Here is a 14,932-nt window from a genome sequence, read left to right on the forward strand (position 1 = left end):
TGGATAAGGAAATTGTAGCACACAGACCTCAGGAACTTGCCCAAAATCTCACAGCTACTGTGAGTGGAGCTGGGATTTGAATCCAGCCAATCAGGCCCCAGAGTCTATACTCTTTTTTCTTTCTTTTTTTTTTTTTTGAGATGAAGTCTCGCTCTGTCACCCACGCTAGAGTACAATGTCACGATCTCGGCTCAATGCAACCTCTGCCTCCCAAGTTCAAGCCATTCTCCTGCCTCAGCATCCCAAGAAGCTGCGACAACAGGCATGTGCCACCACACCTGGCTAATTTTTGTATTTTTAGTACAGACCAGGTTTCTGCCACCACACCTGGCTAATTTTTGTATTTTTAGTACAGACAGGGTTTCACCATGTTAGCCAGGCTGGTCTCGAACTCCTGACTTCAAGTGATCCGCCCACCTCGGCCTCTCAAAATGCTGAGATTACAGGTGTAAGCTACTATGCCGGCCCATACTCTTATCACTCTTATCATTTGAAAACTAGTAGTACACATGTATGAAATATTATTCATAGACTCCAGCTGATACAAATAGGAAATGATAAATCTTTTCAGTAATTCTGGAGGTTGAGAACTATTTTAACATGAATGTGCAATAAACTGACCCTATATGTACAGCGTCTTCCCTACCCGTGTGTTTGGGCACAGACATACTGATTTTAGGTCAGTGCATAGGGTCATGATTTTAAGCACCTAGAAGTAAGATGCCTTCATAGTTGTATTTCAGATTAATGGAACGTAGGTCAGTATAGAAACAAAGTTATCTTAAGGAAAGAGAACGGTCCCTAGATCAACAAGTCTAATTTTAAAACAGGGTAAGTATATTCAACCAACTTAAAAAATGTATAAAAAATTACCTTAGTAAGTGCTTTTTTATAAATTTGTAAATGCTTTTACCACCTTTTTCTAATCAAGTCACGAGGTGATACTCTCCAAAGTAGCACAGATGCCATTATTTGTTTGTATAAATATGTCACATACAGCACAAACTATCTAATTCGAAAGTACAAATGTTAAAATACAAAATTTCATAATGCATGATTATCATCCTTCTAATAATTACACATTGAACTTCCTATCATCTGGTTACAACCAAGCTTCTACATTTCAATGTTTGATGCTATAATATGCAACACCTTGGTTATCTAAGAGTCAAATGCTACCTATTAATACAGTAATTTTTTGGCTGCTGTACTTTCTCAGTAATGTAGATATGGTATAAAATTAACAAGCTGTCTTTCAGCCTGTCCCTATTACATGCTTTTGTCTTTTGTTTGTTTGCTTTTGAGATGGAGTCTCACTCTGTCATCCAGGCTGGAGTGCAGTGGCATGATCTCGGCTCACTGCAACCTCCGACTCTTGGGTTCAAGCAATTCTCCTGTCTCAGCTTCCTGAGTAGCTGGAATTAAAGGCACCTGCCACCATGCCCAGCTAATTTTTGTATTTTTAGTAGACACAGGGTTTCACCATATAGGTCAGGCTGGTCTCGAACTCCTGACCTCAATTGATCTGCCCACCTCAACCTCCCAAAATGCTGGGATTACAGGTGTAAGCCACCGCACCTGGCCGCTTTTTGTCTTTTCAATCTGTGATTTATCTGTTTTAATACACAGAAATTACTTAGCTTTGTACTATTCATATACCATATGTCCCACTATTAAGAGTCTGGTATACATGAGCATCCTGACATTGTTCACCACCCTTTAATGTATTTTTGGCATAACCCCATCACAGTTATTTAGAATATTAAACATGTGCAACAGCATACATTTATCAGCCAGAAATAAATCTGGACACCTTAGCATCTATTTAACCATTAGCCCAACACTAAAATAATCCCAAACCCCCTCTATCAGACTTGTCTTTTTCTTAATCCTGTGTCATCAAGACTTGAAAATAGATCATTTTATCCTATCTACTCTATATAATCTTCAAAGATTAAAAAAAAAAAAAAAAAAAAACTGTTGCTACAGTATATAGCCATGTTCTCTAAGAAATTCTTCCCATTCTGGCCAGGCACAGTGGCTCATGCCTGTAATCCCAGAACTTTGGGAGGTCAAGGTGGGCAGATCACAAGGTCAGGAGTTCAAGACCAGCTTGGCCAACATGGTGAAACCTGGTCTCTACTAAAAATACAAAAACTTAGCTGGGCATGGTGGTGTGCGCCTATAATCCCAGCTACTCAGAAAGCTGAGGCAGGAGAATTGCTTGAACTCGGGAGGCAGAGGTTGCAGTGAGCCAAGATCACACCACTGCACTCCAGCCTGGGCAATAGAGCGAGACTCCTTCTCGGGAAAAAAAAAAAAAAAAAAAGAAATTATTCCCATTCTATAAGCCATGAAAATTTTATAGAAGTCCTTAATATATGATGACTATGCATCTAAAACAATTATTCTCAACTTGTTCCAATTATGCTTCCAGTTGAGAATAACTGTTTTAGATGCATAGTCATCATAAATTAAGATGGACGTCATCACCTAATTCTTATTCAGGTTCTTTTTAGCTTGAAACATCTGCAAGTCTCTGAATACTGGTGGATAAAATGACAAAGATTCTACCAGAGCTCCTGTATCTTCCTAACTGCTCTTGGTCTTTGTTGATTCTTTCACTATCACTTGTTCCCTTATCCATGGGTACTATCCAAACTTTATCCTTTATTCTATCAATCCTAAGTATTAATCACATGGCAGAAACTATTATCAGTTTCACACATTTATCTCTACACTTAATTTATAGGCGAATTCACCAACACAACTCCACAATAAACTAATTTTTCATGTATACTTTTGTTTCTATCTCTAGTTGCTTAGCCACAATCGAGTGTTGCAGCATGAACTCAAAATGTCTGAACTAAATTCATCTTCAAACAAGAACTCCTTCTAACTGAACCTTTTATTCAGTAATATCATTATTGAGTGTCCTAAGCTGGTTATCTTAAAGCTATTACCTCCCTCTTACCATTCCTTCATTCCCCCTTAGTCGAACTTTTTAAAAAATCCTGTTATTTGTCCTTTAAAAAATCTTTCGTTGCCAGCTCATCTTTTCCAGTCCAAATGACACAATAATCAACTATATCTCATCGATGACTACATATATATGCCTAAGTTACCGCCAAAAGCTCAAAACAGATTTTACCGAGTACAACTTTTCACCCTTCTACCCATCTTGCACACTGTTAACTAACCTTCCTTAAAAAAACCTTACATATCACCCCCCTCTGCTCAAGAACCTAAACAATATAATGGATCAAATCTTTAACTCATTACTATGTTTTATGTTCTATCCTCAATGAAAGACCTCTGTTCCAATCAATTCAGGCTCATGGCTCTAGCAGAGATAAAGTTATTGCAAACTCTGCCTTTGTTCACCACTCCTTTCATCCAAATGCTCCTCTACCTTTCCTCTTCACTTCTCTACTATCAATGTTTTTATTTTTTTTTTAATCTTTTGCGGGGGGTTAGGGACAGGGTCTCACTATGTTGCCAAGGCTGGTCTCAAACTCCTGGTCTCAGGCGATCCTCCTCCCTCAGTCACCCAACGTGCTAGGGCCAGGTTCAGTGGCTCATGCTTGAAATTCCACCTTTTGGAGAGGCCAAGTCAGGCAGATCGCTTGAGCTCAGGGGTTCAAGATCAGCCTGGGCAACATGGCAAAACCTAGTATCTACAAAATAAAAAACAAAACAAAACCAAGGTGCTGGGATTACAGCCACCATACCTGGCCTATAGTATTATTACTATAAAGTATTGTTTGCTTAACAAATAAAGGTCTTTTTTCAACTCAGGTGTGCTACCTTATGTTACAGAAAACACAACTGAAAACTGAAAGAGGCTTCAGTTTTACCAAATTGAAATTTGGTAAAATTTTGAGAAAATTTTGAGTATTAAAATGCAAAAGTTATTCAAATTTTCAATTTCAGTAAGTCAATTCTAATTAATTTATCTCTTTAAAAAGTCTTCTACAGTTACACACTTAATCTCTAAGTGTTTCACGTATTAGTTTTGTCTCACCACATATAAAACTACTTCAGGGCTGGGCACGGTGGCTCACACCTGTAATCCCAGCACTTTCGGAGCCCAAGGCGGGTGAATCAACTGAGGTCAGGAGTTCGAGATCAGCCTGGCCAACATGGTGAAACTCCATCTCTACTAAAAACACAAAAATTAGCCAGGCATGGTGGGTCACATCTGTAGTCCCAGGTACTCGGGACGCTGTGGCGGGATAATCACTTGAACCCAGGAGGATGTTGACATGAGCAGAGATCACACCACTGCACTTCAGCCTGGGAAAGAGAGTGAGACTCCGTCTCAAAAACAAAAACAAAGAAAACTACTTCAGGACAAAGACTGTCTTTCATAAAACTTATCTTCCCAACAGGTACCTTGCACAGCTTGCACATTTTAAGCATACATATCAGGCTGACTGATGAAAACATACATCCTCCTTAATGGCTTAAGTTGACCTTTTTTTCTTCTTCTTTTTTTTTCCTTTGAGACAGGGTATGGCTCTGTCACCCAGGGTGGAATGCAGTGATGTAATCATAGCTCACTGCAGCAGCCTCTATCTACCCAGCTCAAGGGATCCTCCTGCCTTAGTCCCAGCCTCTCAAGAGGTTGCGACTACAGCTACCTACCACTACACGCCGCTAATTTCTTTCATTTTTGGTAGAGACAAGGCCTCTCTCTGTTTCCAAGGCCAGTCTTGAACTCCTGGACTCAAGCAATCCTCCTGCCTTTGCCTCCCAAAGTGCTGTGATTATAGGCATGAGGCACCGTGCCCAGCCAAGTTGCCTTTTTCAAAAAACATTTGCTGGGTGCGGTGGCTCATGCCTATAATCCTAGCACTCTGGGAGGCCAAGGTGGATCACCTAAGGTCAGGAGTTCAAGACCAGCCTGGCCAACATGGTGAAATCCCACCTTTACTAAAAGTACAAAATTTGCTGGGCATGGCTGCACATGCCTGTAATCCCAGCTACTCGGAAAGCTGAGGAAAGAGAATCGTTTGAACCCAGGAGGCAGAAGTTGCAGTGAGCAGAGATCACGCCATTGCACTCCAGCCTGGGCGAAAAGAGTGAAGCTCCGCCTCAAAAAAACAAAGAACAACAAAAAAATTCATCTTCCTTTTTACCTGAAAGGACTACAGTTTCCAAGTAAAACAATACCAATTCTTTGTTCAATAGTGAGAGTATATTTTGGGTACTACTTCCAACAATCTCTGTATTTAAAAAATAAAATCTTGATATACACAAAAATATATACGTTTTTCTAGTCAGAAATCAAGAGCTGGTAGTATAACAACATTTCACAATGATTAAAATGGGAACTAACCTGTTACTATGTAACGGTTAAAAGCATTAAGAGTAAAATCTGTTTCAGACAGACTTGGTTTCAACTCCAAACATCGTAATTTATCACCTGTGTAACACTAAGTGTTGCCATTTAACATCTCTAAACCTCAATTCCTTCACCTGTAAAGTGAGGGTAATAATAGTTATCAAGCTTATTGAGTTGTTTTTATATAATCCATGTACATACAGTAAATGCTAACTATTACTAATATCAACAAAATTACCTCATGGTTTTGTTAAACAAAAAAATCTGGAAATAATTACTTTAAAATGTGTGCAATTCCTTTATTTCCTTAATCAATCTCTTTTAATAACAACCACACTATGCAAAAAGTTTGCTAATTTGTTCTATACGGAGTTATTATAATTTCAGGTTCAAATTCAAGTCAAAATTTCAGGTACAAATTTTGGATCAAAATATATTAATTAGAAAATTGAACTCACATCTGAACCAGAAGCTTTCATCATTGCATTCAGCGAAGACTCTCCTTTCTTCCTCTGTTGGAATGTAATCAGGCCCTATGTCTTTTTACCAGAGAAAATCAGAAAACATTAAATTATCCACAAAACTAAGTCTGAAAAATTATCTTAGCCTAAATATTAACAAGAGGCACCCACTTTTTTTTAAACTCAAATAATAAAACAACTGGCTTATGCACTTTTTTTTTTTTTTTTTTGAGACAAAGTTTCACTCTTGTTGCCCAGGCTGGAGTGCAATGGCACGATCTCGGCTCACGCAACCTCCACCTCCCGGGTTCAAGCGATTCTCCTGCCTCAGTCTCCCAAGTGGCTGGGATTACAGGTACCCATCACCACACCAGGCTAATTTTTTGTATTTTAGTAGACACGGGGTTTCACCATGTTGGCCAGGCTAGTCTCGAACTCCTGACTTCAGGTGATCCACCCACCTTGAGCTCCTAAAGTGCTGGGATTACAAGCCATGAGCCACCAGGCCAGGCCACTTATACACTTTTAACAAACTTTGACTTCAAATAGAACTAATGCTACTATCTGCTAGTCAGGACTGGCTACCTAATATGCTGGGTCCAGTGCAAAATAAAAACGTGGGACTCCTTGTCCAAATGATTACGAATTTCAAGATAACAAGAGTAAGAACATGAAACCAAGTATAGGGCACTGTCTGCACATGCCCATGAAGCCAGCCCACCTGCCACTGTTACTCAAGGCAGTGAAATTTCCTTTACATAGGAAGTGCTTCTAATTATAAATACTTAATAGATAGTTACGGGGAATTGGTCTTGGAACCTCTGCATTCGGCTCTCGAAATTCAGCCCTCCCATTCATTTTTCCTGTATCAAAAACATTACATATTAAGTATTAGAAACCATCACTAGATAGGTCAAAGTAAATCAAGACGTATGACATGGTAAAACTACTAGTCTATACAGCAACCAATCAACAAATATTTACTAAACACTACTATATCTTAAGTACTTCACATACAAATACCTAGCTGAAAAAATAACAGACCTACTGATTAATTTGGAACTCACTATTCAGGTTAAGTCCCTTAATTGAAAAAGCATAAGCATTTTATAAGTTAATAATGTTTTTTAGTATCTAGATATCAATAAAATAACAGATGTATCTTTTCCTCCTGAAAATGGGTTCTTTCACATCCTATGTTTTGGTTGTTTCTCAAATCTATGCACAATGATTAGGATAATTCCCCAAAATAGAAGAGAAAAAAAATTTCAAGTCATTTCTGAGCTTCCATATTAAAAAATGAAATAATCATGAGAAACATTCAACCTCTCCCACAAATGGGCACTCAAAAATTACGGAATAACAAGGATATCATATCCTTCTCTCTGTGATGTAAAACTAACAGCAAATTCTGTATCTCCAAATTTCCTTCCTCCCCAAGAATATTAAGAAAAAAATGCAAACATTCCAACAATATACATTTTTTTATTTGGTTGGTTTTTTTAGAACTCATATATTGGGACTTAGATCAACAGATCAATTAACTGCATTTTACAGAATGTTTACGTCGGATCATGATTATTCTCATTTTAAAAACAATTTGCATGGAAACAGGAATGGCATGCACAATGAGGATGGCAACTGAGCTCTTCCATAATTCATTTAGTCAATAAGCCATGAGGGCCTACGACATGCCAATCCCTTAAATAGAGAAAAGGAATAAAAAGGGTCAGCTGAATTCATGGATGGATGAAGCCTGCTGAATTAACTACTTTTACCCTACAATCGTATGAGAAAAAATGAAACCCTCTTATTTCCCATAACAGCATCCTTCCCAGAAACACCAGGAAAACTGTCAGGGCTGACAAGGCCCTTGAGACAATACCATTTTAAGTTCTCAACACAAAAGCAAGCTGGATTAAAGCCTAAGCGGCCTATAACCGCTGATTCCCGCACTCCATCCTCCACTCACTGTGTCCGTCTCCCACCTGCCCTTACAGACTAAGCAACAACCCCACACGCATCCGTGACCACGAACTTCCCCAGCTCACACCCCCAGAGGCACTCCGTCGCTTCCTGCCGTCACGGGCACTCAGGAGGCCGAGACCCGAGCGCGATCTGTCTACCCTCACAGGCAGGAAAATGGCGGAAGGTGCGAAAGTCGTGGATGGCCGCGAAGGTGGTGAGGGGATACGCGGAGAGCAACAACGGGGCTGTGTGGGTCACCTCACCTACCTTCCGACCACAGCAGCAGGCGACGGCAGGGCGAACCCAAGCGATCAGGGACAGAAGGCCCGGAAGGGAAACTCGAAAGGGGGCAGGGAGAGAGAAAAGTGCAAGGTACCGCGGGGAGGGGGAGGGGGCGAACAGCCGCAAGACGTCATCCAGACAGGGGCTCAAAATGACCGCGACCCGGAAGCACAGTCTACTTACGGCAGGAAATGACGTCAGACCTCACTGCGCGGTGTAAGAGCCAGCAGCCAAGGAACAGACGCATGCGTATACTCGTCCCTCCGCAGTTCTCTTTCAGGCCGTGGTACTCCTGAGCCGGACTACGACTGCGCAGGCGACAGCGGTGGACCAAGAACCGCGGCTCGCCAGTTCCCTGGATGGCGGGGAACGGCGTTGGGGGGAGGCTTTACTTTGGACTGTTGTGACGCACGTCTCTGGTCTTCTCCTGGCAGGCTGGCGGGGACGTTCTGGAACCCCCTGTTGTCCCTTTTTTCAGAGTTAGCGACTTTATAAATTATCTTTTTTATAAGATAATTTCATTCTTTGAGCCTGTAGGCTAAGTAGTAGAAAGTAATTTTTTAATTTTTTTTATTATCCTTTAAGTTCTAGGGTACATGTGCACAACGTGCAGGTTTGTTACATATGTGTACATGTGCCATGTTGGTGTGCTGCGCCCCTTAAGTGGTCATTTACATTAGGTATATCTACTAAGGCTATCCCTCTCCCATCCCCCCACCCCACCACAGGCCCTGGTGTGTGATATTCCCCTTCCTGTGTCCAAGTGTTCTCATTGTTCAGTTCCCACCTATGAGTGACAACATGCGTGTTTGGTTTTCTGTTCTTGCAATAGTTTGCTGAGAATGATGGTTTCCAGCTTCATCCATGTCCCTACAAAGGACATGAACACATCTTTTTTATGGCTGCATAGTATTCCATAGCATATATGTGCCACATTTTCTTAATCCAGTCTATCATTGATGGACATTTGGGTTGGTTCCAAGTCTTTGCTATTGTGAATAGTGTCACAATAAACATATGTGTGCATGGGTCTTTATAGTAGCATGATTTATAATCCTTTGGGTATATACCCAGTAATGGGATGGCTGGATCAAATGGTATTTCTAGTTCTAGATCCTTGAGGAATTGCCACACTGTCTTCCACAATGGTTGAACTTATTTACACTCCCACCAACAATGTAAAAGTGTTCCTATTTCTCCACATCCTCTCCAGCACCTGTTTCCTGACCTTTTAATGATCACCATTCTAACTGGTGTGAGATGGTATCTCATTGTGGTTTTGATTTGCATTTCTCTGATGGCCAGTGATGATGAGCATTTTTACATGTGTCTGTTGGCTNATTTGTTTAAGTTCTTTGTAGATTCTGGATATTAGCCCTTTGTCAGATGAGTAGATTGCAAAAATTTTCTCCCATTCTGCAGATTGCCTGTTCACTCTGATGGTAGTTTCTTTTGCTATGCATAAGCTCTTCAGTTTAATTAGATCCCATTTGTCAATGTTGGCTTTTGTTGCCATGGCTTTTGGTGTTTTAGTCATGAAGTCCTTGCCCGTGCCTATGCCCTGAATGGTATTGCCTAGGTTTTCTTGTAGGGTTTTTATGGTTTTAGGTTTAACATTTAAGTCTTTAATCCATCTTGAGTTAATTTTTGTATAAGATGTAAGGAAGGGATCCAGTTTCAGCTTTCTACATATCGCTAGCCAGTTTTCCCAGCACCATTTACTAAATAGAGAATCCTTTCCCCATTGCTTGTTTTGTCAGGTTTGTCAAAGATCAGATGGTTGTAGATGTGTGGTATTATTTCTGAGGACTCTGTTCTGTTCCATTGGTCTATATCTCTCTTTTGGTACCAGTACTATGCTGTTTTGGTTACTGTAGCCTTGTAGTGTAGTTTAAAGTCAGGTAGCGTGATGCCAAAATCTCCTTAAAGCTGATAAGCAACTTCAGCAAAGTCTCAGGATATGTGCAAAAGTCATAAGCATTCCTATACACCATTAACAGACAGAGAGCCAAATCATGACTGAACTCCCATTCACAATTGTTCAAAGAGAATTAAATACCTAGGAATACAACTTACAATGGACGTGAAGGGCTTCTTCAAGGAGAATCAAACCACTACTCAACGAAATAAAAGAGGACACAAACAAATGGAAGAACATTCCATGCTCATGGATAGGAAGAATCAATATCGTGAAAATGGCCATACTGCCCAAGGTAATTTATAGATTCAATGCCATCCCCATCAAGCTACCAATGACTTTCTTCACATAATTGGAAAAAACTATTTTAAAGTTCATATGGAACCAAAAAACAGCCCGCATTGCCAAGACAATCCTAAGCCAAAAGAACAAAGCTGTAGGAAGTAATGTTTAAGCATGCGTACCTGGTTGTCTGTCACACCCTCTTAAGCCAAGTTTCCAACGAGTTCTACAACCTCTGGCAGGGTACCGTGATCTCTCTGAGCCTATGGTTTTTCTCACCCGAAAAGTGGAATTACGTATAGGGTTGTTAGAATTAACACATCTAAAAATGGTCTTACGTGCTCTATCAATGTCTATTAATGTGGGGTTCATGATTTCTGCTCATCAGACATGGTGCTGCCACACCCAGCCAATCACCGTTTACTCATTTTCATACATTCCTTCCTTAAGTATTTATTAGTGCCAGGTACTGGAAGTTATTAGTGACTAAACAGTGGGCAATCCCAGTCCTACTAATTTTATCAACCCCTCAAACCTCTAAGATTTCTCATCTCTTTCTGAGCCCCTTTGCCATTTTTTCATTTAACATTTACTCTCCTGAAGACATATTTAAGAGAGACAGTCAGGTAAAATTAATCCAACCCTGTGTTTCCTTCCTTGGAGTCTACTGATAGCTCCAGTCATGCACTGAATATAAGGCCCATCATGCTCTGGCCCCTGTGCCTTTTGAGCATCACTTTCTTTTATTGCAGTGTTCACTAACAAGAAACAGCCTGGAGGTCTTTGCCCTCAGTGTTCTCTGTGCACTGTTCCCCCAGCACAACTCTACTCTCTGCTTTGTGAATTCTATTGCTATTTCAAAATTCTGCTTTTGCATCACCACATTTGTGATGCCTTCCCTGAAACACACCCCAAATAATTAATCACTCTTCCTTCTTAGTCATTAGCTTGTCCATATTGCTGTCCCTGCAGTGTACTTTTGCACTATATAGTGATCTTTTTTATGTATGTCTGTCTGTGTTACAGAGCTCCTTTAGGGCAGAGACCTTGGCTTGTAAGTCTTTGTAGAACCAAATAAATCCCTGAGATAATCAGTATTAGTAACTAATACTCATTTTGTTCCTGGGACATGCTAAGTTCCTTCCGGGCCCAGGGCCTTTGCAATTGCTGTTCCCTCTTCTAGAACATTGTTCTTCCAGATGTTCAACATGGCTTCTTGCCTCAGACTTCAATTGATGTCACCACATCAGAGAGGCATTCCTTGACCACCCAATTAACATGGCACCCCAGTCACTCTCCATGTTACCTTGCTTATTGTTTTCATAGTATTTTTTATGATCTAAAACAATGATTTGTTTGTGTATTGTCTGTCTCTCTTCACTAAAAAGGTCTATGACAGTAGGAGCCGCATTTGCCTAGCATCAAAATGATTAGCACATGATCATATGAAGTCAACAAGTACTTCTTAAATGGATTTGTTGAACGCATTTTATAAGAGAAGAAACAAAATAAGAAAATTAAAAGACATTCTGGGTGGTGAGCTTTATGTTAAAGCAAAGTCTTTTTTTTTTTTTTGGACAGGTCCTTGGTCTATTGCCCAGACCATACAGTGGTGCCATCTCCACTCACTGCAACCTTCGCCTCGTGGGTTCAAGCAATTCTTGTGCCTCAGCCTCCCGAGTAGCTGGGACCACAGGTGTACACCACCACACCCAGCTAATTTTTTTATTTGTAGAAGAGACAGAGTTTCACCACTTTACCAGGCTGGTCTCCAATTCCTGGCCTCAAGTGATCTGCCCACTTTGGCCTCCCAAAGTGCTGGGGTTATAGGCATGACCCACTGCACCCAACCTTAAAGCAAAGTCTTTTTCTTGACTTCCTGACTAGATTCCAGAATCCAGTTTTATCATATTCTTTATACTTACTGAGCCAGGCCTAACACATAGCACATGGTAGATTGATAAGTCTATTTTCTGCTGTCCCCTAATTTCTCAGCAATTAATAAGTTGGGTTTCTGTTGATAATAGGGTATGAGCTCTTTCTGTGGGAACAAATAGGATTCTAAAACATTCAAGTAAACTGTCATTTTGCATTTGTGCTGGCATTTAGAGGTTATTGAGTCCTGTGGTAATTTGGGTAATGCAACAATCAGAGAATTCAAACATAAATTGGGCAAGATCTAAAGACTTACTGGAAGTTGATACACATTTGCTAGAGATGGGCTGTAGGATTTATTAGCCAACTCAAACTAATGTGTTCTAATCTGGAATGGTGAGATCACTAGAAATCAGTCCACCTGGATTAAATTAAATCAACACTCTTCATGATACCTCCCTTGAGTTAAGATCTAATGAAATGTACCATAAGAAATTTCCACTTATTAGACATCACTTTTAAAATTAATTATAAAAGGATAATTTACACTCATTAAATTATACAAACGAAATCAATGTAGTGAATTTCTACTTGATTTCAGTGTCAATAAAAAATTTATTTTCAAATGAACTCTTGAACTTCCATAACTGATAACTATTCAGCAATTATTCAAGCAATTATTGTTCAATAAATTGTTATTCAGTATATTTCTATTTATGTTCCATTAGAGCAGAGAATGTGTTTTATTAGTTCACCAGACTATCTAGTTTAACACATATTTATTGTTCAAAATGTAGCGTCATAGAAGCCAAAGGAAAAGAATCTTATAAGAAGGAAGAAATTGTCAATTATATCAAATGCTGGTAAGGATGGAGAGCTATCCATTACATGCAGCAATAAGAAGGTTATTTATAAGTTTTGCAAGTGTAGTTTTATTAAAATCTGGATTACAATGGGTTGAGAAAAGAGTGATTGGAGATAATGTGAGGAAAAGTGTACATTACTCTTTCTAGAAGTTTAGCTGTTTGGAGAAAGCAAGACAGAGTGGTAGCTGGAGGAAAAAATAAAAATGGATGAAAGTTATTTTTTGTTTTGGGGTTTTGCTTTTATGATTTTAATTGAGATAATGTACATATTTATGGGGTACAGTGTGATATTTTGAAATATGTATACAATTTTATACATTGTATAAAATACATTATACACTTAAACATTATAATTTATAATGTATAAATTATACATGTATACATTATACATTTAAACATTACCTCAATAGTTTTTGTTTTTTAATTCCATAGACTTTTAATTGTAATTGGCAAAGGGAAAGAATCAGTAAAGAGAAGAGTTGAAAATATAGGAGAGAGGCCAAGCACAGTAGCTCATGCCTGTAATCCCAGCACTTTGGGAGACCGAGATGTCAGGAGTTCAAGACCAGCCTGGCCAACATGGCGAAACCCCATCTCTACCTAAAAGTACAAAAATTAGCCAGGCGTCGTGGTGCATGTTTGTAATTGCAGCTACAGAGAGGCTGAGGCAGAAGAATTGCTTGAACCCGGGAGGTGGAGGTTACAGTGAGCCAAGATTGCACTACTTCACTCCAGCCTGGGCAATGGAGTAAGGCTCTTGTAAGAAGGAAAGAGAGAGAGAGAGAAGGGAGGGAGGGAGGGGAGAGAGAGAGAGAGAAAAGAGAAAGAAAGAGAGAGGGAGGGAGGGAGGGAGGGAAAAGAAAAGAAAGAAAAAGAAAAGAGAGAGGAAGGAAGGGAAGGAAGGAAGGAAGAAGAGAGAGAAAGGGAGGGAAGGAAGGAAGGAAGGGAGGAAGGAAGGAAAAGAAAGAGAACATACAAGAGCGATAAGGGATAATTAACAGCATAGGGCGAATTTCTTAACTAATATTCCCATGGATGTGTTATAGGTATGCCACAAGCTATTGATCCACTCATTCAGCCTTTGCAGAAGTCTGTGGGCAGAGATCTTGGGCCAGTTTCCTGCATTATAAGCAACCTTCTTGGGGGGTCCTCTGAGGTGAGTTAGAGGAAAACAAAGTCTAATGGCATTCCTATGTACCCCACAAGTGATGAGAATGATAAGCAAAATTCAGCTTTTCTTTCTCCATACTAAGTCTCAGAAAAATCAGCCAAAGGGTACGTTGCTGCCCAGCATGGGCAAGGGGTCTATGGGGCTGCTGGATTTATTCATGTGTTAGATACCCTGGATGCATACCCTAGATACCCTGGATGCATGGGATGGTGGGCATCCCAAGGTGCAGCTAGTAGAGTGAGGGCACAAGGAGTCAGGATAGGGTCCCCAGGCAGGTGCAGCTCCAGGGAGTAACCCCAAGGAGCAACCCCATATCTCAGTCTTCACATTAATTGGGCATGTCTGGACTTTTGGGTTTGAAATGTCCTTTTTGTGGTGTCCACCCAGCTGCAGGGGATCTCATAATGCAAATTACAGTTCTATTATTATTTTGACTTACTTGAAATTAAAAACTCCAGCCAGGCATGGTGGCTCATACCTGTAAGTCCCAGTACTTTGGGAGGCCAAGATGGGCTGATCATTTGAGCCCAGGAGTTCCAGACCCACCTGGGCAACATTGTGAAACCCTTTCTCTACTAAAAATACAAAAATTAACCAGATGCAGTGGTGCAAGCCTGTAATCCCAGCTACTCGGGAGGCTGAGGTGGGAGGACCACTTCAGCCCAGGAGATCAAGGCTGCAGTGAGCTATGATTGCGCCACTGCACTCCAGCCTGAGCAACAGAGCAAGACTCTGCCTAAAACAAAAAGTTCATTTGAATTC

General features: G+C 40.3%; 1 protein-coding gene across 11 annotated transcripts in view; it reads right to left on the minus strand.

Annotated features, from left to right (window-relative positions):
• OCIAD1 (OCIA domain containing 1) overlaps window positions 1-14,932 on the minus strand; it is a 60,011-nt gene that overhangs the window by 24,526 nt on the left and 20,553 nt on the right. For 6 of the 11 annotated variants that reach the window (XM_017878690.1, XM_017878686.1, XM_017878685.1 and 3 more), the window contains 3 exons: window positions 8,242-8,596; window positions 6,609-6,671; window positions 5,806-5,886 (listed from right to left, as the gene is read on the minus strand). In XM_017878690.1, the coding sequence (XP_017734179.1) occupies window positions 5,806-5,886; window positions 6,609-6,671; window positions 8,242-8,305 (208 nt within the window). In that variant the 5' untranslated portion in view covers window positions 8,306-8,596. Of the gene's footprint in view, window positions 1-5,805; window positions 5,887-6,608; window positions 6,672-7,861; window positions 7,994-8,043; window positions 8,597-14,932 lie in introns of those variants that run through there. The other 5 variants (XM_017878688.1, XM_017878687.1, XM_017878694.1 and 2 more) reach the window with 3 other exon arrangements.

This window comes from Rhinopithecus bieti, unplaced genomic scaffold (assembly GCF_001698545.2).
Source record: "Rhinopithecus bieti isolate Rb0 unplaced genomic scaffold, ASM169854v2 scaffold_11787, whole genome shotgun sequence".
NCBI lineage: Eukaryota > Metazoa > Chordata > Mammalia > Primates > Cercopithecidae > Rhinopithecus > Rhinopithecus bieti.